General features: G+C 37.4%; 1 protein-coding gene across 5 annotated transcripts in view; it reads right to left on the reverse strand.

The window, feature by feature from the left end:
- LOC129565847 (neuroligin-4, Y-linked) overlaps positions 1-26736 on the reverse strand; it is a 167106-nt gene that overhangs the window by 113292 nt on the left and 27078 nt on the right. For 4 of the 5 annotated variants that reach the window (XR_008687667.1, XR_008687666.1, XM_055441128.1 and 1 more), the window contains 2 exons: positions 10901-11047; positions 6928-8054 (listed from right to left, as the gene is read on the reverse strand). Coding sequence is in view for 3 of the 5 variants with exons in the window: in XM_055441128.1 (XP_055297103.1) it covers positions 6928-7316 (389 nt within the window). In the remaining 2 variants the exon portion in view is untranslated. The remainder of the gene's footprint in view (positions 1-6927; positions 8055-10900; positions 11048-26736) is intronic. The other variant, XM_055441139.1, reaches the window with a different exon arrangement.

A 26736-nucleotide genomic window follows, 5' to 3' on the forward strand; every position in this document is an offset into this window, starting at 1 on the left:
TTTTTCAATTGTTTCGGTTCTATTGTTTGGCGGGATTTATGCGCTCAACGGAAAGTATTGATTTTCACATAAAAATGTGTTATTTGGCAACACAGAGACAAACAAATCAAATTTTAGCCTGGGCCCAGCAATACATACATTCGCACATTCGATATCGCAATGACGATGGATTTCCGCGCTCTCAGCAAAATTTATATTTCAGAATTTTTTCTGTGTTCTGTTCCTCTTCTGTGTGTTTATCTTTTCATTTATCATCGTTGTGTGTGTGTGTGTGTGTGTGTGTGTGTGTGTGTGTGTGTGTGTGTGAGAGGGTTGCACGTGTTCGGGTGTTTCGTAATAAACAGGGCAAAATTGCCAATCCAATAACTCTTTGTTTTTTTGTGTCCGTTTCGAGAGTTCAGAAACAGAGCTCTCGGCTCTCTTTATTCGATTATTATCAACGTCCCAATTTTTGATAAAATACGATTTTTCCCCATCACTTTTTCTAGACTTGCAGCTCGCACTGCAAATATTGTTGTTGGCTCGTTTTTGTTGTTGGCATTGTCACTGTGTGTACAATACATTCATTTTCCACTTGTGTGGCAATATTGGCGCCGTTGATTGATCATTTTCTGCTTTCTACTCGTTCATTGCATTTATTGTTAACAAATACACGCATTTAATAGGTCTTCTCAACTTTTTGTTGTTGTTGTCATCATTGTCCTAACCCAGTGAAAGTGCGACAAAAAAAACGCTATCCTAATCAAATGTGAATATGTGCTTTAGTAGATGTGGTACTATGGTACGACACCGATGATAGATGTCAATTGCAACACAATTATACCCCCGGATCCTCGGATAACAAAAACACCACTTCTTTTTCATCAACAACATATTTTTGCGTCAATGTAATTTGCTCTTCTCGCTTACAATCTGTTACACCCTTTATTCCGTGTCTTTTTTTCTGTTCTCTCGTGCTGAATGTTTTTCATGAGTGGTTTTTGAAGTTATGAGCACTTGCGTTTACAAAAGTGAAATAGAGTTTTTTCTCACTTTCATCGTTCTTTCGTTCGTTTATTCATTAGGCCATTACTCACGGCTTTGCACTTACTCATTGGTGTGGATAAAATGGCATGTCAGGTATATAAAGATGCCTAGCTACCGCTATCCCAATGATAAATATCTTTGTGAGACGAATTACATATTACGTTCTTACGTCAGAATCAAGCAATGTTTTTTTTGCGCTCTAATATCCCAGCGGCAAGCTTGTCAGTAGCACGTGCACATATAATATCATGAAGTTTGTGTGTAAATATATGTGTTGATTCAAGCTTTGGTGTGTATACGGCCGAAAGAAAAATCGATTAATCGTTAATTTTAATAGCTGTACAAAATGACGGTCGACAATGGAAAACACGATCTAAACAACTCATTTATTAATTAAAGCAGTCTGAACGCATTGAAATGACAAGGGATTTTTTTTTCGAATGAAAATGTTCCTCTCAACGTCCGACCAAGAGAGTAAGAGAGAGAGAGAGAGAGAGAGAGAGAGAGAGGGGGGGAGACAGACATTTTATAAAACGAGAAAACAAAATTAGATATCAAATCTCGTCATGCACAATTTGAAACGTTGTCGTAGAATCTGACAATTCAAACAGAAAACTGAAGAAGTAGACGAGGTTAAAACAAAAAAACAAAACCATCCGCAAATAAGGATAATTGTCTTTCTAAATATTTTACATTTCAATTTCGGAATAACGGACCATTTATTCCGCATGCATAATTTGATGCTGTGTGACATTCAACGCAAAATTGCTTATGATTTTTCTCTCATTCGTTTCGCTTTTTGTGGGTAGGTGCGGCCACGTTTCGCATCTTCACAAGATCAACCGTAATTCTTTCTATTTTTGGCAATGACGGCGAAGTAAATTAAACGCCGCAGCTCATTGTAATAAGTTTAATTTTGTGCGCTATCAGAATTGTTTTGAAAGTGTGAAAATGAATGGCGGCGCGTGAGAGCGGCATGAGCGCGCTAGCACATCATCAGCAAGTGTAAATGGGGGAATTCTTTTTGGAGTTATGATGACGACGACGACGACGAAAGCAACGAAGAGATGAAGGAAAAGGGCGAACGATGCTAAGGACAACAACGAATTGCGCCCGTTTACGAGCATTGCCAGTCCGATAAGAGTAATGGCATGATAAAAAAAAAGTCGTTGTGAAGCCAGTAGCGGAATGCTGCAAAAATGAAAACAATTTAAAAATTTTCGAGATTATTAATAAATGGTGTGCATGTACAGTATGTGTGCAAGTTGCTATGAAAAAGGCAAGTAATTTTCATTTTTTCCCCACTTTCTCCCTATAAATCTAATGATGATGACAATAATAATGAAGCAGCAAAAGAGAAAACCATTCGAGAGCAAGTATCTCGAGTGCAAGGGGAAAAAGCGATGACGACGACGACGTCGACGTCGACGATGTAATTAGATGACGACTTTTGTGTTGTGAAAGAATTTTCATGTTGGTGCATGGAAAATCAGCTGTATTAAGCCAAACCGAGAGAGAGAGAGAGAGAGAGAGTGCTGACTCAGCAAAGAAATGATTAGAGCCAGCGGAAAATTATTGCACACAAGAAGTCCTCACGAAAATTACCGCTTATTCTTTGCGTGTATTGAGAATTCTCTTGAGTTTACATGCAGACAATGCGATGCTGGTTGACAAACCGAATTCAACCTTGACAAAAAGCAAATTCTTCGTGTTTTTCCCACGTACTCAAAGTAGCTCATACTTTTAATTAGACTCGAATTTTGTCTAGCTGAAAGAAAAACAAGGTTGCGCATGGCAAATGGAAATCCAACTACCGAATCAATTTTTTTTAACCAATTTCTAGTCAAGCAACACGAAAAAAATCGAGTTTGATTAAATTACTTGGGCTTGCTCCATCCAACTTTTTTACCGCATCTCAAACTCATAACTGCTTAGAGGCTTACGTAAGCTTATTCGATTCGATGAAAATATTCTAGTTGAATATAGGGGGGCTACAGCAGAGAAGAAAAAAAGACAAGTTATGCAGATTTGGTGAGAAAAAGATATTATGTTGCCACAGTACTGTTATTGGTTTTGCTGTAGCGTTAAATGCGGTTTATATTACGTATTACGCTTATCCCACAGTTGGTGTGGCATGAAGGAGATGGTTGAGAAAAAATGGACAAAATTGTCACCGAGAAAAAGAGAGAGGAATGTATGTCGTTACTTTGATATGGTTTTGACTTCGGAATTATGTGTCTGACGTACATGCTAAAAATAAATTCAATTTTAAATCAATCTTCAATTTATTCCCGCACACGATAAAGAGTTGTTGAAGCATCCTTGAAGTCTCAAGACTTGCTGCTGCAATCTCATGATGAACGGTGCAGTGAACACAAAATAGCCGCCAGTCACAATAGCGTTTCAAATTTAAAATTACCATATTTTCCACACACACACACACATACTCTTTTCGTCGCCCCGGCGCTCTCATCATCCACTTGTTCAACACGCTTCAAATTCATGCCGGTCCAAGTAGTTGGATTTGAGGGCAACACAAAATTAATATCAACATAGATTTAAGTGTATTTTAATAGAAAATTTGAAAATTCACCGTCTCGTGATTTTCATCCTGCGTTTGCTTTGAGATTTGGTTTTGTGTACATGACGACATAAGAATGGTGTGTCGAGTGAAAAGCCATCACCTCATCTTATCCGACCAGCATCAGTGGGTCAAGTTGGAAATATAGAGCGAATATGGTTTTCGATATTGCTTTGAACTGTACGTCAAATTTTAATTATTTAATGGCAATTCCCTAATAAGGAATCGTTATGCAAAACACTTTTGGGAGAAAGGGCGCAAAGACGAACCGCAACCGAAGAAGGAGAACGAAGCGAAAACGATTAAAATCAAAATACATTAAGTTTAAATTAAATTGGGCAATCCACGGAGAATGAAGAATGAAAACGATTTTCTTCCGTATCACCGCTAAGAATGGATATTGATGTTACGTTTTTCGAACACGGAAATGGGAATGTTTGCATATTTTTGCTCCACAAAATCTCGACCGTTCGACTTTGAGAGAACATTTTGATGGCTTGAACATGAACACGCTTCCTCCGTTCGTCTGTCTCTGTGCCGGTCACTGTGTACGTCACGAAGCGCCCTCGTACGAAAGGAACGAATTTAATTTGCACGGGTTACAAGAGATGGTGTGAATTCCGGATATTTCGGCGAATCAAACGTTGCCATCTCGTTGCCATATTGTGTATGTGTGTTTTTGTTACAACATAACCATACAACAACGGACGGGTACGTTATTGCGAGTGCCGAGATTCGGCACAAATTAAATAAGCAAAGCGGTTTACTTTTGATATGGCTAATTCAGTTTTCCTTTTCTATAAAAATAAATATTGTGCTGTGTTGCAAGCGAGGCTCTCGTTCTCTCTCTCTCTCCGTCGAAGCATGTTTATCGCGCTCGAGTACGTGATCCCTCTGCACAATTGAATAAATGCTGTATGCCGTTTTGTTTGGTCGGACAGAATTTATTGCCCACGCGTTCGGAATATTATCCGTGCGGTTTGCTTTAATTCAGAAAATAAGAGATTGGCCAAAAACTTTGTTACTCTAATGTAGCACTTGATTAATCTTTGTGCCCAGACATTTTACTTTTTCTATTTCATTCAATCCAAAAATACACGCACACACTCGTGAAAATTACCAGCAAAACGATAAACGTGCATGAAAATTTATTTTTCTTATCAATTTAATGCCGTTGGAACTGTTGAGTCTGCGTGATTTCGGATTTAGATATATAAATTCGTTTGTAAAATCGATTTCCTAACGAATCAAGTCATAGCCAGAGAAAGAAAAAAAGAAAAAAACTACGAAGCAAAATAAAATCCACTTTTTGCATCGCTGATAAATTTATTGTCATTCTACAAACGCTTTTCCTCTCCATGTACTTAGCATAATGAATCATGAGAACAAAACCAAATTAAATTTCGCTCTCTCTCTCGCTCTCTTTATTTTGGCTCTCTTGTAAAAATATTCAATTTACCCAAATGAGTCTCTGTTTGCTAAATAAATGTGCAAACGTTAGGATGTTTCGGATTTTGTGCTTGTGTGTATGCGCTCATTCCCTTGCTTATGGAACATCCAAAACTGCCATTCAGCTTTGCTATTGTTTTCATCCAACCAAAAGCTCTACTTTGATTTATATCACAATATGATAAATTTACTAACGAAAATTCCAGCATGTTAATAACGGTGAGGTGTGTGCGAGGCGCTCCACGTTTTACATTTTGTGCCCGAGCATTTAGAAGATTTACTATTTTAAATTTGAACGACAGGAGTTGAAAATTAGGTGCTCGCGATAACGTAAAATTCAAAGTTCGTAATTTTTTTTGTCTTGCTATAGATTTTTTCTGTCTTTTCCCAAATATCTCGTTTGTGTGCACGGTATAAATGTATATACAGTGGATACGAGAGAGAAGAAGTCGCCCGACAGGCATAACAAGATATAGATGTGGAGGCTTTCAGTGATGGCACAGAGTCATAAAAAACCGATGCTACACAAAAAGTGTTGGCAAACATTGTTCAGGCAATGAACGAAGACACTAACCATGCACAGACACACATATACACCGACACAAGGAGAGAGAGAGCGAGAGATTGGGAAAAGAGAGAGAGAAGCCTTGTTTTGCTGTTTGATGACTGCCCATTAATTTTAATGAAGACATTAAAATAAATGCTTTTGCTTCGCAGTTAGATTTCGTTTGCGCGGCTTTTTCTCTTTCTCAAATGGATGAGCATGCTCATCATTCGGTTTTGCCAGCGGCCTTATGTTTTTTTTCACTCATTCCTGGGCAACTCGCCCTTGGAATGTGATGCGTTTTGCTTATGCTCAAGTTGTTTGTGCATAGTGAATCGTGTAAGTGATCATTTTTGCGCCGAAATCATGGTGCGGATGAACGACCGATGGCAACTTTATGTGTGCCAATTCTATTATTCAATGTCTGAGAATCTTTTCGAGGAGTGAGAGAGAGAGTCAGAGAGGGAAAAAAAGAGTAACCTCGATCTATCTGTTTAATGAATTCGAATACCCAAAGTAAATGTGCACATAAAAGGTATGGATGTTTTAAGAACGACTCCAAATACGGTGTGTATCGGATTGGATGCGCAGTTCCCATCTGCATTGCAAAGGTAGGTGTTCATAGGCCGCGTTTTGCCTTCATATTCAGCCAACAATGCAACTAAATATTATTTTCCTTTTGAATATTTGAATATTATTCGCGTTGCTGGTTGCTGGTGGCTGTTGCCGTTGAGGTTGTTGTTTTACTTGCGTTTCATCTTGATAGAAACAGATTGCTCTAATCATAAAATTTAAATGGGGCACCGCTTATTGGATTTCAGTCGCACCAACACCACCGTCAGCGTCGTTGTTGTCGTTACCACCAACGAGCACCGCATTTTCGCCATTCATTCCAAAAATTATTTGAAGAACACGAAAATAAACAAAAAGCCATGACGTTTTACCAACCACCGTCAAGGTTTGCCCAAAGGAATCAACCGTGAAATGGAGATTTGTTGCTTGGAACAGAAGCTGATGCCTTTGACTACACAGCGTACGAATGCTCTATGAATGCTAATAAACTGGGCGCTTGCCAATAATAATCAAGGAATTGTTTTTTGTTAAACAATCCAACAAATGAGATTGCCATGCCTTTGGATACGGTACGTGCTTCTGAAAAAGAACGTCTTACTATGCGAAAAAAAAATCTTTTGTCTCACAATCACAAGTTATTGCACCCTTGACGATAATCGACACTTGATTCTATTTTCATGTAAATGAATCCTTTGAATGACAATGTAAATTTTTCACGCACAGACAACACAAAAATAGATGAATTTTTACTTACCGATCAGCTTTACGGACACCCGACCAAAGAGCACCGGTGACTGGAGGCATGAATCGCAACGATCCAATTGGCGGCGAGGCATACGGAATTCCCTTGAACGCTTCGACCGGATCCAAATGTCGTCCTTCCAAGTGCACAATCACACCCGACACAGAGCCATATTTTGTGTGTACGACACGTGATGATAATTGTACGGTATCTGCACCGATGCCACCTAAATTATTAATTTTATTGTTGTTGTTGTTGTTGTTATTAGCAGCTGCATTTGATGTGCTGCCGCTGTCACCATTATTGTTATTAATAACATTGTTTATATTGCTAGTACCGCTACTGCTACTGGCTCTGCTGAGTCCCGTTGAAATCAACAGAAGATATATTAGTATCATCATAATGAATGTATTTGCTGGTTTTATACACACATCGACGAATGGGATGGAACTCTATTGCGGCACCCGCAACACTTTCAACTCACTGGCGCTCTCCACCAAATTGATTTTTATTCGATTTTTCCTTTGGCAACCCTTTTTTTGCTCATACACATTCGCAATTTGATGATGTTGTTGTTATTGTTAATTTTCAGTTTCCAATTTATTTTATATTGTTTGTGCTTATGGGATATTTTTTGCTGGATAAGAAGTTTTTGTTCGCCGATTGTAACAACATTCGGTATAATATTTTGTCCACTGTACGACCACGAGTTTAAAATTGGGTTGCACTTGTTCGCTCAAGTCAATGTAACACATGCATTCACTTGGGCCGCCAGCAACGTCGACGTGCGCGCTTCGTATGCTCTCTCGATGTGTGTGTGTCTGTGTGGTCGTTATATTTTTTTTCATCAGCAACTTTGTAACATCAATTTATTTGCCATCGACATTTATTGTTTCGATATTTGTTCGTAACTTTTCTATTGACTCGCTGTTTGCCCTCGCATACGACTCTGTGTTTCTATGTATCAAATTTTGTCACTTTCCCAATTTTTCACTGGAATTCGTGTCCATTAGTTTTTTTTTGTCGACGCTTTTTTTTATGAGTTTTTCAATAAATTGAACACTTTTTTTGTCTAATTTAATTAAAAACCTTCGAACTGATAGAATTGTTTTCGGCCATCTATTTTTGCACAGCGTGATCTGAAATAAAAGAGACGAAAAAAAAAAATCAATTTCATTATTGAATGACATTTTCCGTGCTTTTAATTTGTCCAAATGGAGCATATCAAATTTAAATGATCTTGTCATGTGCGCAAGTCATATTTGAATAAATTTCTACTCTTTTTCGCTTGTTTTCCTCTCTGCTGCATTCTGGGTAAAATGAAATTAAAATCAAATGCACAAGGTACAAAACACACAGTTTTGCTTGATGATGTGTTGGATAAATATTTACTACTTTGCAATCTCATACATATATATATATATATACAAAATGTGTGCTGTGACTTTTTGCGCAAACCACAAATGCGACGACGAAAAACAAAGGGCAACCAACGAAAAAATTGCCAAACGACCACAAAATATTTGAATAATGTATGTGGAAACGCATGCAGTTAACGAACGAATATTGAGCAAAAGGAGGACAACAAATGGGAGAGAGAGAGAGAGAGAATTTGTACTTTATGATTTGCGTTTCGACGGATCGGCCAATTTTATGGCACCGGCCACAATCGCAAAAACTAAATTCCATTTACGTAAATAATGACATTCCGTTCTGTTTGCGTGAATTGAACACAAAGCCATTCGCCAAACGCTTTCAGATTCAAATCAAACAAATTAAAAGGAAACCAAATTATTTCTCGTGCACAAAAGCACCGCGTGAATAGAATGTACAGAATTTTGAATTTATGCGATTCATGGATGCGGCCAAACGGATTTGTAGAATCATTAAAAGCGGCGATTCCATTTTATTCTTTTCGTTTTGTTTTGGATCATATATTCTGTGATTTGTCATCATGTCTGCATGTTTTCGCGAAAATTGTGAATCTTTCAACGATAATTGCCATTGATCGGATTCCAAAAGCACCTCTGGCCGGACGCTATTTGGTTAGATATGTTCGATGAATCAACCAGAGTATTATTTTCTATGGAATTTTCATGTTTTCATACAAAACCCGAATTTACTCAAACTGATTTGACAGAAATATAAAATCAATGCTGGGAGCTTTTAATGGGGTTTTTGTTTCAATGCATCAAGCGCTCAATACCGGGTTCTCGGTAATACCAGCGTTGGTGTAGAGTACAGAAGAGAAAAAAAAATATCACAATTCAAAAAGTAATGAAAAATGTTGTTGATTTGAGCTGAGAGTTGTGTCATGTTATGCAATCACGCTGGCGGAATAGAAACCGCACAGCACATACGTGATAAAGATGCACGATTTACGCGACTGGATATTCATTTGAACGGGTTAAATGTGTACATGTTTCTATATGCACCAGAGATTAGAGAGAAGTGTTGATAATAATCATGGTTGTGTGCGATGACGATGTGAAGAGCATTTTTGGTCCAACCGTACTCGTGGCAGTGCATGATTAAATCGGAAGGTACACAACGTTGAACGGCGGGCAGCGGAGGCGCATGGGCATGAATGAGATCGACAACCAGAAAATAATGACGTTCGATGCAGTTGAATATCACATATCGAACGCATATATGATGACTCAATACACTTGTGAATATGTAGATTACGTCTGGGAGTTATGGGAACGAAGCGAATCAAATATTGTACCGTTTTGTGAGAGCACATCTCGAACGTTCATTCATATTTTATGTTCACAAGTCTCGAACATTTTATGCAATTCTCTAATAAATGATTTTGTGCCATTGCATTTTTTTTCTGCACTTCATCTCTGTGGCATTATTTTTCCTGCATTCAGCCCGATGCGCATTATTATTTTAACATTTTTTCTCTCGGTCTCTTGCTGGAATGGGATCTCATATCGTTTTTGTCTTCGCATCACTTCAATCGTGTAAATGAATGTGTGTGTGTGGTGCTCGCTTTTTGCCACGCATACATTTTATTTTTTAAATCATCAGCGGCTGATGTTGTCGCTCGTTATTTTCATTATTTTTTTTCATCGTTGTTGTTTTTACTGATTTTTTGCGTGCTCGAGATTTCGCCAAAGAAATATCGCTTTTATTTTTGCGGTTTCTATTGTGATTTACAATTTTATGCACGCTTATATGTTTGTCTGTTCGCCAGAATGCTCGTATTTATTGCGTGAATATACGTACACACATATATCATGTGTGTGAATATTTGCATAAAAAATAATTTTAAATAGATATTTGGGTTTGTGTGCTCTTTTTTTCCGGGCTATCCCGCGTGCGCATTCTGCTCGCCACAATGCAAGTGATTTTAACAGCCGCTATGCATGTACGGATGTGCGTAATCGCTCGATTCAATGTATGATTTTTGGCCTATTGTACACATTTTTTCTGTATTTATTGGCACTTATTCGTTTTTTTTCCACACAATTTTTTTCACCGGCACCAGAGGTGCAACCACACACTGGCATTTTTAACTTTGGTTTTGTTTGTTTAAACGAAAACTCCCCAGTATTTTCAATAATATTTCACAAGCCATGAGATGAAATAAAAAAACTGAAGCCAAAAATCCAAAAACAATGTATTTGCATGGTGTGATGGGGCCAGCATTGAAATTTGCAAGAAACGAGAATGCAATTGAAAAGTTGAGCAGTATTCAAGTGAAACTATTAGGTATTTTGGTGTGGAATGTGGAATAAGAGCGATTCGACAAATTCCCATTTCAGTTGTGTGTGCATTGGATTAACAACGATGCTTTCGTACGTGATTGTGATTTAATTTGGTTTTGATCGGAACGGCTGTTGCATAATCAAACAAATATTCGAATGAAATACTGTTTTTCATCAATTCACACCTAACATGGTACACACGCACTCAAGCGCCCATCCCGCACGGATGGTCTGTGTACTGGAATATACGAATGGTAAAGTTTCCTTACCAAATATCACTGGATGATGGTTACTATTTTAGTGCCATTGGAAAATCCACACTATCTCCAGGCTGCCTACTGTCTCGATGGCGGGCCATCTCGTTGCGCGCATGTGTTCAGTTTATCTGATGATCGTTTTTGCTGCTGCAGAATCGCCTGCAAATGAGCAAAACACAGACGAAATGAATGAATAAATTACATTATACGGAGGTAAATGAAAGATATTTTAATTTAATTGGGTTTTCTATGTTTTGCACACATGGATATGCATTGTACAACATACACATACACAAAAATAACCACACGAGCATAGCGCGAATAAAGTGTATGGTATAGTGATTGTATCTCAAAATTACGGATTACGAGCTTCTTTGATTGGTGGCCGAAACGAAACTATCGTTTCAATATCCAATTTGACAGTCTGAAATATGGTTATTGGTTATCGAATCAAAAGGTCCAATCGTTTTTCGCACTTTATATGCTTTGGATTAGATAAAATTTGGCCAGATATACATATTTATGCACCTAAACCGTTCTATTTCTTCTTCTTTCCACCTCCCCTTCCCCGTCGCCTACTCTATCATCCATACTATTCTTCGTTTGGCACTGCAATCGAAACATATGGCGCGTACTGAATCCAATCCACATCGTAAATTCCCGATTTAACCGAGCAATCTATTCGCTTCTTTGCATTATCATACCATCGGAAATTGTGATGAAATTCAACGACTGCCATTGTTTTTCATATCATAAATTTCAACACCATCAAATTTGATGCTTGCGACTTGGCACTCTCTCACTCTCTTGATATGTGTGCTTCGCATATATGCAACATTCACCATTTAAAATTGTTCAATGCTATTTCGTATCGATTTTTTTTTCTCTCTATCACTCTCTCTCTATCTCTCTCTCTCTTGTGTGCCATTCGTCCTTCTGACCCTCGTCTAACGCACTCAATGACACATTCCACTGACATTATGTGCACGAATGCCTGAGCAAAGTATCAATAAATATGTGTGACAATGAGGAGTCACCATTCAAAAACCATAGCCGACAGATTTAGTGCATCAAAAATCGTGTCTGATGGACGTTCAATGAGCACTGAGCAATGCCAACACGATGTCGCTTTCACACTATATACCAATATCTGGGGCCTCCCGGTTCCAATGTTGCTGCATGTGCACAATTTTTTGAGCGACAAAAACACTGCTCATTTGAACTTTTGTTTATGATATTCGTTCCAGTTCTTTTTTTTTCTCGTCTATCGTCTCTTTTTTCAAATTGTTCCATCACAGTTCAGTTCACCCATATGGGAAAAGAATATGGGAAAAAAGAAGCTTCACAATCATCCCGGATCAGATTAAACAAAACGAATAAAGTGATTGCAAAATGTGCTTGTCATTTTTTTTCCCCATGTTGCAACTTCGTATTTTGCATTTGTAACTTGGTGTACCAGTATCAGAAGCCGCATTTTGTTCGATTTTTATTTCGAAGTGGAAAACCGAATTTAAAAATCGCATTTAACTGTGATAATTTGAGTGACTGAAATAGTTCAGATGTGCTAAAAATACGATTAACTGTGTGTGTATGTGTTTTTCGTTTTCTCTCTCTCTTCCCCACTCGAATACATTCGTATTATCGATTCCTTTTTATCAGGTCGTTTATTTGCTCTTGTTTTGTTCCAATTCACCGAAAAACCTATTAGATATGTGCCAACAATGCTTTCCAAATGATACTTTTTCATGTTTTTGTATGTTGGCTTATATTTAGCGGAAAATGTGATAGAGTTGCATTCTTCAAACCACTTTTTCCACATTCGCTTTTGCCACCGTTCGTCCGCTCGTTTGTTTGTTCGTTCGTTCATTCAATCAAATCATCAAATCGAATTATGATGAAGGTTATTTTATGAACACAAAATGGAAACAGTCAGATATCGAAAGCAAAAATAGTACAAACGAATATTTTCCGGGGAGAGTGTACTGCAATGGCAACAATGATGGCGACTGAAGCGGCGTTGTGGCGGTGGTGGTGGAACAATTTTGAATTTTCGAATAAAGCAAAATATGATTATATACTCGAAAATAAAATTGTAATAAGAAATCAAATCAAAATAATAAAATTCCATTCAACAACAAAAAAACGAAGAGCAATATGAAAATGGCAGTCAAGCAATTGCACAATGGAACCGAAGCAGTGCAGAACAACTTGGAAAAATACAATAATCTAAAATGGAAAGACATAACAATAGAAACAAAAAAAAACTTTAAATCGAAATTTTTATTTCTTGATATTTTCCTCGCTCGTTCACTCGTTCGCTCTAGTCACTGAGTCGATAAACCAATTTTTTGCTGTGCGTGGAATTTCTGGTTTCTTTCTTTTTTCGTATGGTAAACATCAGTATGGCACCATCAGCAGCAAAAAAGATATGTCGAGCAATTGAACAGGCGAATAGCCAGAGTCGAATAGGAAATGCCATCCTGTTTTCGGTACGATGTTTACAATATTTCCATACTGTTGACACAAAGAATGTGTATATCGATAAATATTATTTTGATAGAGATGGGAAGACGAAGTTTTTCGCTGCGACAACGGATGAATTTGACTTGCTATCACTGATGAGATAAGAATATGTTTCTGTTCTGTGTTATTTTTTTTCTTTTTTTATTCGTTTGCGATTCAATGAACTCTTCGAACGGATACAAATGCTTCAATCGTTCGTTTCAAACGATGGCAATGCTACTGTGTGTGTGTACTGTAACTGAAGTGATGCTACATTGCACCACTCAAAGTTCATTCACATCTATCATATCAATGGTTGGAGTATCTTTTGGTGGCAACAACGGGAACAACCATATCTGACATCTGTTGTTGCCTGTAACCTAAAGCAATGGAAAATTTATGTTAGGCCAGTGACCAAACAAACTTATCGCATTCGCACGCTCTCACTAGCAAAACACATTCAATTTTGTGTGTCCGTTTTGGAGGGAAGGTGGAATATGCTCAAGCTACTGCCACTCTGCCATGCATACACTGTTGTACACATTGTGGAATGAAGCCAATCCTCAGCTGTCAATCAAGTAATTCAAATCGCAACTAGAAATCTCTAGCAGAGCATAGTACACACACATGCCTCTGTATCAAAACCATGAACGACATTCGCTTGGAGCGTCATCATTGCAATTTTCACTCTTGCTTGGCCAGATGGCAATTTTATCATGCTTTCAACTCGTTTGAACGTTGTTGTTTTTGGTTTTGCTTGCACGAGTACATGTGAACTTGATGTTTTGTCTGCAACGCATGGCTGTGAAATATGACAGCTTCCTGTTTGATCTTCTTTCGCTTTATAAATCAACATATGAAAAAAAAAATGGTTGAAAATGGGGGAAATTTTCCATTTTCAATGGCAAACAAAGTATAAGAGAGAACGCAGCGCACACAATGAAAACCATTTGAAATATGAATACAAAACACACACACAAAACAAGTGCGCTTTGTTTAAAATGTTTCATTTTGGTGGCTTTTCACATAAAATAGGGAGACAAATGTACGCATATTCAGTGTGTAAGAAATGTAGCGAATGGCAAATAGAGCTTTATAGATATCATTTCTTAGCACCAAAGAGGTCCGAACGTTTTTTTTAACATCGGTTCTGTTTTTTCCCCAAGTTTCGGGTGAATGTTCAAGGAAATATATTTTTTCCCTTGTGGTGGCTTAGCAACGGTGATTTATTGCTTCTAGTTTGAAAACAAATGACACTTATATACAGAGAAAAAAAATAACTCAGAAAATGTAACAATACAAGAAAGCTTGTGTTGAGGCGTAGATGAAGCCGAAGCAAAGCAAAAAAATGACCAGCAACAAGATAAAAGATTATCTGTTGGTATTGAGATGCGGAATTCAGTTGAAGCAAACATGAAATGTGACGATCCATGCGAAAAAGTAAACATCGCTTCGGCACTGACACATTTTCATTTTTACATTCGAGTTGGAATAGTGTGTTACGAATCTCTGAATCAGTGTTCTTTGCCAGAAATCCACTTATTTCTATAGAAAATTCTAAGAAGAACGCTTTTTCGATTGCGCGGTCCTTTCGGTAATGATTTATTTAACAAACCGCCTCATTTCATAGCTTGAATCACTTCCATCACACAATTCATAGTCTTGAATGTAAAAATAGATGTTTCGGTGCCCTTTCGTGCAAAGAATAGTTGAATGTTTTCATTTCGGGAAGTTCGACTGTGAAGAAAGGGGTTGGAAAGAATTTGGAATTGAATGTCGATAGAGAGCGAATACAGTAAACCGAGAGAGTCTCACAACGACCTTGGAACCTTTTGAAAAAGTTGACTACATGATGGAAGATGTTTACGATTTTTACGCATTTGCAAAATTACACACAACACAGTGAAAAACAGCGGCAGCAACAGCAGCAGAAAAGTAAAACTTGAACATATCGTGAATATATGTGTGTTTTTTCGTCTTTTGGTATGCAACGAAGCAATAAAAATGAAAATGAACATGCGAACAATCGTTTTGAACGAAGAAAACTTTTAATATGACTTGAATTATGTCAAAGCGAATAATTGGTGAAATGCGAAGACAGTCCCATTCAAATTCTTGACAGTCGAACAATAGACGATGGGGTGATAGGCAACGTGATGTAATGTACCGCTCATCCACTATATACACACACATCATGTGTTTTTATGGCGTCTTGATGCTTTGCATGGAGCCATATGATGGTGGAAAGCATCCGGACACTCCAGCAACCGCCACTCGACTCTCAAGTTTTAGTCGAATCGTCTTAAAAAATTTTTTTATCGGATTTCAAGAAATGCGGTTTTCAAAAGCCCATAACGATGGATGGTTTTGATTTTAATCCAGAATTCAATGACATCGATCGAAATGGGGATGTATGCCATAGTATATCAAGTTATAATTTTCCCGTTTGCATTACAGGTCGTTTGATTTCTTTTCAACTTTTTGCCATGATACGACTATAATTGGAAACAATGGCTGAAACGAAAACGATTCCGCTCTATTCGGTTCTTGTCGATGAAGAGCAATTTAAACAGCTTTCCTCAACATTGATTGTATGCCACCCTCAATGCACTATATATTCATCATACAGTCACTCGTCCGCTTTCATTCTCCATTTATGGAAACAATACAAAGTTTCTTGGGGAAAAAAATGTAAATAGACAACAAAGCTGAAAACTGGGCCAAGGGAGGGACAGAGACAGACAAACGGATGAGCGCAAGGGAGAGAAAATAACAAGCAATTTTTCCAGTGTTATTGTTTCAAAGTCATTTGTTCTTTCGTTGCCACTCAATTTCTAAATGGATGTTGTAGATGCTTTTTTATACTCGATTTGATAGTGTTTGTACTCATGATATGGTATATAAGTCTTTGGGAACTTTTTTTTTACATGAGAATCGACGTTTTTTTTCCCTCTTTCTCGTCAGAAAAGGGGATCAATGAAGAGCTGAGATCAGAATAAAGCATACACATACAATATCCAGCGGAAACGGAATTCACTCATTTTATTGCCGAAAGCGTGTAAAATTTTTCATTGACAATGTAAAAAGGTCAACAAATTCGTAAAGCTCACCCATTTATACTTTTTTCCTTCTTTTATTCATTCTTCATTTCACTGCCTGTTGAGATGCGCATTTTATTCTTTGCAAAATGATGAGCTTCCACTTCATATTCATGTGATAAAGCGACACACTCTCGACGTCACCGTGTGTTGTTCAACGAACAATACCGACTATACAAATTCATATGGAAACCTCTTTTTCTACGCGTGAAAAGAAAACGAAGAGAAAAACGTTTCTTTCCATGTTGCTAGTAACCAATCAATACGGTCTACCTTTCATCTTCCAGGAATAACAAATTATTTCTCGCAAGTTTTGCTACGCTCTTTCAAGCAGAACCTTTGTGGTCTGCCCCTATTTGAGGTGATGCTCAATACAAAAAAGTGACATGTGTGTGCAGTAGTCTGCGGGCCCGCACGTATGTTACCATTTTCAATTTAACGCATCGTATCTCAGGCGTAAATTTGAACCTGACTAATTAGCTTCATCTTCATTGGCAAGGTTATGGGCGAAAAGTGAATGGAAAGTATTTTCAATTACTTTTTTTCGCTAGTAGCGAATCGCTACGTATTCATTGTTCGAATACGGAAATTCATGAATTTTCCATGAATATTTCAATTCAGGAATTCTTGCTAAAAACCATTGAAAGGTTTTCTCAATAGATACATCGACATTTCTAAGGAAAAGGTCATAAATAATATGACAAGTGACACAAGATTTGTGGAAATGACCTTTTTGGATACGAAGAAAAAAGATTTCTAATAGCGTTCCAATTCATTTGGGATGTGTGTACTTTAAAAAAAGGTGCCGTGCTCGGAGGTGTTTAGAAAACTTTTCATATAAAATACATTTTTTTGGCATCGACGTAACTACGATATATGAATGAGCACGGTCGATTTTAGAAGTGTGTTCAGCAATGGATTTCACGGCATCATCAAATGCTGTCGATGAACTGGAATTACAAGGCGATACATAAAGAAGAGATCCGTGTGCGTCGGCATGGATGTTCCAGAAAACAAATATTAGCTGCAGTCCCTCAGTTGGCTCATGGCAAATCGTGTACAAACATTTCGTTTACTTTCTTTCTTTCGCAAAAAAGGAATTTCTTAAAGGCGAAGAAATTACGCTGAATATTTTTTTGATATTCACATTTGCATGTTATACATATTTAGGCCCGTTTTTATTCAGGACGATACGATACACGAAAAATAGCAATAAGAAAAACATTGACTATAGCGCATGATGATGTTTTCCTTCACACCGTTGCTGCAAGAGTATTACCACTAGCGACACCTTGTGGCACCGATAGTAAAATCCTGTGTAAAAACAATGTATTTTTCAACACATTACAATCGGTGCCACCAGGATCGCCTGTGGTATATCGCTGTTGTAGCAACCTTGTGTTTTCCTTGAAGATATACAGCACACACACACACACACATTCTGCTGAAAGATAGAAAAAAACGAACGTTGACTGCGATCGTTTTCCGCAAAGAGTTTCACGTGAATGGGCTTTCTTAAAAATTTAATTTGAAAATATGTATGTTTTAATGCGAGCAACGAACAAAATCTCCACATTTTCCTTTCCTTCTAACTCTGTATCTCTCCCTTTCTCTGGGTTAAGCACTGCGACTCGTATGAGGGAATTGATATCACTATGTCGTGTAAAAGTAAATATTTAAGCTAATGGCAAACAATATGTGTGTTGTTGGTGCACGTGTCGATTCTGTGCTACACCCGAAAAATTATGGCCTCTATTACAAGCATTTTAATACAAACGTTAAATTCGGTACTCAGCGCATAATTTCAACAGCCCAACCATTTATTCGGTTGTCTTAAGAGAGATAGAGGGTAAAATTCTTCGTTTTGTTTTCACAGTGCCAAGGAGATTAATCTCAATTATATGGATATAACCTTTGCGCGATTTCCTGATTATATTTGGCGAAAAAAATATATGCGACTGCCAGTGATTTGATGTAAGGCGCGCATTGCTTTGGCACCGATGCCCATGAAATTATGGGATGACATCGTGTGCTAAGTATGTATTTTTTTTTGGCCCTTTTGCCCTTCGTTCAACTCCCACATCGTATTCTAGAGAGGTATGCCTATCGCTTGAGTTCAAAATACGACCAAAATAGCTATCAAAAATGATTATGGTTATTATTATTCATCACGCCGCAATTCGCATTATGCATTAGGCCCTGTTTATACTGTTTACACTTTGCTGAAAAATCCACGTATTATTGTAATAAAGCGAGCGCGAATGAAGAGGCTCATTTTCGTGTGTCATGTATACACTTTTTGTAAACTTATAAAATGCTGTCATGTCGATTTTTCCGTCCGACAGTAATGCGTAGCGGCGATGCTTTGTGTATGTGTTTGCGTAAGATATATCATTCTAGCTACAAAACATCAATGAAACGGAGCGAGACAGAGTGTAAGCGTGAGTGCGATAGAGAGAAAGTGGAAAGAGGAAAGAAAAAATGTTGATACATATTTATGTAATTTATACAAAGACAAGCACACGCACGTTTTAAAAGCAAGCGCAGGTGACACTCTTCGTTTGCAATGCGATTTTTCGTGAAACCGGGCAAAATGATAATGCTAGGGCGAAATGAGACGCAACACATCTGAAAGCTTTAGCCAGAGAGTGTAATCGTGAGTATAAAACTCAGAGAGAGAGAGAGAGATACATTTGACTAGTAGATAAATTGACAGAAATAGCATCTATTAAAAGGAGATTTTCGTTTGAATTCAGCTGCAAGAATGTGGTACGACGATAAAAATCAAGTTTTTTTTTAAATGAAAACATGCAGAAAATCACGCGAGAATCTAACGAAGTGGATTGTTTATGGACCTCATTTTATGGTTTTGCACTGCTTACTCTTCCACACACACACACCCATCTCTTTGTGCTTTCGATGTAATGACAATCTTCATCTTTGGAGGCACTTGCCATAATGCCCCTGTTTACTGTTACCTTGAAGAAACAGCGATAAAGGAGAAATTTCCATTAAATCATAAAAAATAACCGAGTCAAGTATCTCGTTTCCATCGAGCACTCGATTCAGCTGCAATCACATTGCTCACATTAAACTCTGCCGTGACATTGGCTGCTGGCGAACGAAACGAAGCAAAAATGTCACTCAGCATTTAAATTGGAAAACATATTTGGTTTTTCGCTCCCGATGTCAGTCTCTCTATCAAATACTCCCTACCTTCTTCGACAACGACGACAACGAGTTCGAGTTCGGTTCATAGTGGTGCGCGCGCCTTTCTTATAAATTGTTTATTTATATATTACTACATTTCGCATATTATAAAAAAGGGCATTCACATTAAATCATGTTAATGTTATGCTAATGTCAACAATAAATCAAATAACGACCGAAAACAATCTGAATAAACAAAGCGAAAGTTAATTAATTCACATCAATTAATTTATCAGTATATAAATGAAATGAGAGTAACGCACGCTCCGGTTATTAAGCTATTACAATGCAAAAATGCCATTTTCTTCAGCTCGCATAATCAACTATTTAAATAAATATTTGGAAAATGTGTTGCGCCGTCGTCATCGTTTTGCTGGAAAATACCTCTCGACCATTTTGCCACATGGATTTGATACACTACGGTGTTTTATTCCCTCTCCCTCATTTGATTCCAGTAAAAATGGCTGGCATTTCACAAATGGTTTTGAGTTTTGGTTCTCACAGGCAATAACAATATTTGAATATATATATTTTGCAAAAACACGACTCTCCCTCTCTCTCTTCTCCCCCAACTGCTTTTCCAGCTTGAGAAATTGCAACTATTTCGACCATAGATTTTGGTTTACGCAACAGGAAACGGAGAATTATTCAAATTCTGCAGTAAATTACTTTAATCGGATTTGGCCATTTTTTATAACATGCTATGTACCATTCCATCTATTTTTCGCAGCCTTTTACACGCGATACTCGACATTTGCATACGATTTGATATATATGTTTGCATAAAGTGATGGCATTTTTATGTTGCTCTATGTCTGAGATTAACCTCGATGAAATGGATTTTGGAATATTTGCCGCACAACATAATTCAACCCCGCATGCATTATACTGTGCTGGAGACTCAGCACTTAACGACGCCTACTGATTTTGTTTGATAAGTGAATTTTGTTGAACGTTGATTATAAGACGATTTTATGTGCGTTGTGTTTCTATTCGGATATATAGAGAGAAAGAGGAGTACATAGTCGCTAAGACAACCGATGGAGGATTTTACCATCGCATCAGAAATATAAATGACCATTTTCACACTAAATAAATATGAAATTTTTGTGAGACCAGCAAAATGTGCCCACAGAAAGACACATTTTATTTCTTAATGTTGCTTCATTTCTATGGCCATGGTGTTTGTGTTGTTGATCGTTCCATATAAATGAATTGTAAACGAAGGCCATTTAAAAAACAATACGAATGGAACGAATCAAATATGCATCACAACAAACGGTGAAATAAATATGTTTGTGACTTTTCGTCCATTCACTTCTCATATTTTGTATCTTGCATTGCATTGCGCCCTTTTATCACCCCATAAATATGCCATTTACAAATCATTTTCGCATTTGTCGAATATGCTGACGTCTGTCTGGATGGTAAATATCAGATAAATTGCTATATTGCCTTCAAAATGGACTTTTAACATCTTTTGTCGCTATGTGTGTGGGTGTGCGTTTACATTATTCAATTCTGACTTGTTCGTCTATTTCGTTTGGCTCATCGTAGCTCGTATATTACTCAAGATTCACATAGTCTTCGTTGATTTTGTTCATTGTTTAATTCTCTTGAGTAATCAATTGGGTTATATCGTGTCTAAAAGTGGAACAGCAGTGTATTGCACCTTATTTAATATTGATCGATCCATAACGAATAGAATGGAAAAGTTGGTCTGAATCCTGAAAGTGTCTATTAATCGGGGGCATTCAAGCATGATTCGCTTAACACTTCGATCGATACTATTTTTAACCGAAGTTAATCGATATATTTTGCACCAATTATAGCGTTCACACGAAGATATGGGGTGTGTTTGTGTCATGTTTGATAAACAAAATGCCATGAGACTTCAACACCTTGATTTAATTCATCAATATTCGTGTGGGTATCAGTTTTTCGGTTTCGATATCATGCTTTGCAATTGCAGAACATGGCATTCTATTTGGTAAACTTTTCCACTTGGCACATAAGCGCCCCATCTGAATGTGCTGTTGAACGAAACGTGGAAATAACAGTTTGAGTGTTGTGTGAAAATATACACGCATTTCGCATTATTAATTTGGATCAAGAGCATAAACACACTCGGCAATATCGAGGCATTTTTATTGAAATTCCATTGGAAGTGAAATTAAAAACGTTTTCTCCCCACAGAACCAAATTGTCTTGGCACGGTGCGCGTGTGTGTGTGTGTGGTTGTGTGTTTGTGACGTGTGGATTTAATTTTTTTTTCCTTGCATTTTTGCATTTTTCCGTGTTATTACGTGAAACGTGCCCGTTTATTTTTTTTATTCGTTGATTTCCATATTATTCGAGCGCAGCTTTTTGATAGATGTAACTGATTTCGCGAAATGTACGCGAAAGTCTGTTACAGAAGATGTTGAGTCATGAACAAGGAAGAAAAAGATAGAAACAATTATATGGGTATGATATGCCTGCGGCTGGCGAATATAAATTCTATCATATCTCTTTCGTTCCATTTTTCAAAATGGCACACATTTGTGGTGTGCTGGTTCTGTGCAAATTTCCACGAATATCTTATCATAAAATGTCTTTTAACACGCGTATAATATGTTCGGTTCGTTATATTGTATAACGCATATCCAATAAAAAAAAAATATGTCAAAGTTCGTTTCTTTCTTTCTTCGTCTTGGCTTGCTCTGCGTCACACCATATTTCACCGTCAATCTTTGCATTTACGGCAGCCGGCAGCACACTTCATTTCAATTTTGCTGACAATCCACCAAGTAAAATGATATTAAAAGTTTTTTGCGCAACTAAATTCAAGGAGCTGAGTGTGGGATATCACTCATTTAAGTTTCAACGTTTCAGTTCAAAGTTTATCTCCTATATTCTATTCTACGTTCTTTTTTTGTGTGTATGTGTGTGTTCGATTCCATTTCATTTTTCTCCATCATCGGATCGAAAACAGCGTGAGCGAAGTTTTAAAATTGACGGAACAAAACTTTTCTAATCAAAATCATAATTAAGCAAAAATAATATGAATATTATACCGCCGACGAATGGATTTTTGGCTTCCTCTTTTTTCTCTCTCTCTCGTTTCGCATCAAATTGAATCGAAAGTTAGAATGTAGTCGAGTGGCAGGGAGGTAGGGAGGTAGAGATCCAGGATGTGAGTATGAATGTGTGTATGCTGAGATATCCAATCAATATCCCGAACGAAAATTGGTGAGTGACGAACACCAGACACGTAATGCTGATTCATCGAATCGATGCCGAGGCAATGCCATTAGGTTGATTGTAATAAAACGAAGCGTAAAATTTTACGCTCACAGCAGCCAACAGAATCGTTGCGTTAAGCAAACTCTCTTGAGTTTTTGCTGTATGCTTTTGGACTTTTTTGTTGTTGTTTTCTCTCTCTCCTCTTTGCCTTGTGTCGATGATCACATCGTGCTCGAAACAAGCGTTGCATTGGCAACAGAAAAATACAAAAATGGAATTCCGAGTTGATTTTTCCGAACAAATGTGTGTGTGTACAAAAGAAGTAAAGAAAGGAGAAGAAAAACATTCCGCTTGGATGCAATGGCAAAAAAGGGATGTTTAAGTAAGAAAAAATGTTCTTTGCAGATAATTTATTATGTGTAATTTTTTATGCTGTTCTGCTTCTCATGCATACGATGTGTGTGTGTTGTGTATCCGGGAAACTATTTTACCTCACAGTCATCATCATCATCACCATGCTGGCGCGTTTCATAATATGTGGAACCACATTCGCCAAACATTGAATTTATAAGCAAAAGGAGATTGTGGGTATCTGCAGGCACGGACAAAGCTCGCATAACTCAATGATTCACAAACACACACACACACACACATCCATTTCGAATCATCAAATGCCACCGTCGGCAAACGAACACAGAAACAACAACAACAATGTTCATTCCGCAAATATACGTGTTTGTGTGCAGAGTACATGAAAAAAAATATATTTCTTCAAGTTTATTTTTTTGTGTGTGCTCTCGTTCGTTTTCGGTTGCTTACAAAGTTTCCGAACATATTCTTTCATATTTCTTCCCGTCTTCCTCTGCTTCACGTTTTTTTTTTAATATTCTCATACTTTTCCTGTTGTTGATTTGCTGCTAGTAGTGCTATTATTCGTGATGTGGGAAGCGGTGTTTTTTGCGTTTTCTTCTTCGTGCAATCGCTCCGTTCGCTTCCATTTTGTGAGTTCGTTTTTGGGGTAGAAGGAACGATCAGACGAAAGCTTGCGCACATGCAAAGAATGACAATGAAATTGATATTACATATTTTTTTGTCTACGTACACAAAGAAAACAAAAAAAAACAGCACACGAGAATGTCTATGGAACCGCACTCACTTTATGATTCGAGGTTTTTTTTTTCACTCTTTCTATCTGTGTTGCGGGTGTGTTGGTGCGCTTTTTGTTTGCACGATGTTGAAAAATGAGAAAGCCGAAACCAAGTGCCAATACAATTCGAGTCGTATTGAACCCATACTGAATGAAAAGCTCATTGTACAAATTCTTCAGACAGAATGAAAAGTCGATGTTGGTAGAAGAGGAGAAAAAAAAGTGAAGCGAACGAAAAAACAACAACTTTGAATGGCGAAAATCGAAAAGAAAACGACGCAACCAAGCATAAACTTTACCGTCATATATTCATTTGAGAATTGCACCTAGCATGCGCGCGCGCACACACACAGTGGAAATAAAACACATCGCACAGTGTCACCGCCACTCAACCATTTATACTCATATCATTTCACCGCATAGCCGCCTTTTTTATGGATATTATCGATGGGATGTAGGCATATCGTTTCCCCGTTTCACTTGTTAATTCAATGCGGTTTGATTGGATTTTACTTCCGTGTGGTGAAGAAGTGCGGCAGAAGGGAGTAGTTGTGATTCTCGTTCATGAATCTTATGACATTTCAAATTGAATGAACGATGCGATGGCTTTAAATATTAGCAAAATTGAATTTTCGATGTTTGTGTGTGTGCACGCGCGTTTTTTCTCTGCTTACACTAGATGCTCTTCTCTCTTTCATTCTCCATTTTGGTTGGTCCCATCGGAATTTGCCCCATTGGTTGGCCTCTTTGGTTGGCATATCACAGATAACCAGATTGGTATTTTCATTGCCAACGCCAAACACTCGTTGACACTCAAGTGATGTATCTTGGTCTCTCTTTTTTTACTCTCGTTCTCTTGCAGCATTTTCTTTTTCCATTTATTTCTTCAAACGGCATATCCGATTTGAAATTGAATTTAGATGCTTGCTTATCAACTCGAATCAATATCGATTTCTGTCAGTTTGAAAATAAATTGACCGAATCGACGTGAATCGAATGCTACACAGAAAAGAGAAACACTGAAATTATTTTTGTTACATGGCATATCGATGGAACGAAACGAAAAAGGTTTATTAAATAAGAATCTTTGCATGATAAATGGATTCGTTTACGAGCTAGCTGTAGAGAGAAAGAGGGAGAGGGAGAGGAAGAAGTGGCAGGTATAAATTTCAATGAGCTACGAACGAAAATGTTCTCGTTTAATTTTACATCCAATAAAATCTGTAACAAAGTACATGTTCTGCACTTGAGCGAAGCTTTGATGCCTTTTCTATTTCAACGAACATTTAAAAAAACAGTCAATTACGTTGCCATATCAAAAGCAGTGGAAAATTCTTTCTTCTCCGCGAAAATGCTTTTGGAGGAAAAAGAAAATGGCATTTGCGTAGTAGGCAAACGTTAAGTTATGTATTCATTAAATTTACATTCCATAAAGAAAGCAAATAAAAATGATCGCTCCTTTGTTACCTAACCAAATAATCTTTCATTTCATTTGAATAAGTGCTTACCGCTACCGTTGCGGCTCCCATCTTGTTATGTTATTACATTTTTGAAACATTTAAAAAAAAAGAACGAATAAATGCACAAAAACGAAGTTTAACTGATGAAGGTAGTCAAAGCACATGCCAACGTTGAAAAAACCATTGAGGAATGCCTCAGTGATGAGAAAGATTGTTTTTTACTCCAGTGGATGCAATTCTTATCGCTGCATCTCTCATCTCGAGGATTGCAATAGATGTTTTTTCCAGAAAGTCTTTACCTAATTAGCTCGAATTGAAATGCTCGTGATTATGTTTTACAGATAGTACGTTTCATTTAGAAATGCATTCGCAAGAATAACTACATTTAATTAAATAAATATTTTATATTCCGAATTTTCCAACGAAATCAGTTGATGCATTCAGTAAATCCAGCAGCGTGTTGTTATAGAATCGAATGCACAAATTTCATTTCAATATTAAATTTTAATTAACAAAATACATTTCTTTGGCATATTTTCAAGCTTTCAACAGATATGAATTCAAAGCGGACGGCTCTGTGGTTCAAAAAAGTAGTTTGCATTTGGCTTTCGAAATTCTGAAAAAAGACGACCATAAACGGAAATTACTCACTCCACTGCAGCAGCAACAAGAGCTCACTCATTGGATAGTCGGTTGGATGAATACAAAATCCTTTTCGCATGTGTGTTTGACAATGTAAGAAATGCAAACAAAGTGTAAAAATGTTTACAGTAACATTTTTCTGGATGGTCTGTACGGATTTTAATCCAATCTTTGTTTTTGTACGATATATGCAAATCATCTGTAGGTAAGTAAAACTCAACATTCCGAGAAATCCCACTCAATGCTCAAGTACGTGAAACTTCTTCAAAATCATTCAAACAATAGCGCACATTACTTCAATGAGAGCAAAAGTAAATTCGAGTGTAAATTGGGCATGTGCTTTTATTCGTGCAATTGATTTTTGCAAATCGTGGCTGAAACAAATGTAGGATTCCGGAGATATAATGGAAGCATTGAGTGAAATGCTGGTGTAAGATACATTTGCCGAAGCATTGATTAATCGGATCACGGTTTGAAGTGGTGAATCGAATGCCAAGTGAGCACCATGGGCGATGTAATCATGCTTTAAAATCCGATTGTTTCATAATACAAATTCCGTTTGAC

This window comes from Sitodiplosis mosellana, unplaced genomic scaffold (assembly GCF_009176505.1).
Source record: "Sitodiplosis mosellana isolate CC-2019 unplaced genomic scaffold, AAFC_SMos_1.0 Smas_scaffold_1, whole genome shotgun sequence".
NCBI classification, from domain to species: Eukaryota; Metazoa; Arthropoda; class Insecta; order Diptera; family Cecidomyiidae; genus Sitodiplosis; species Sitodiplosis mosellana.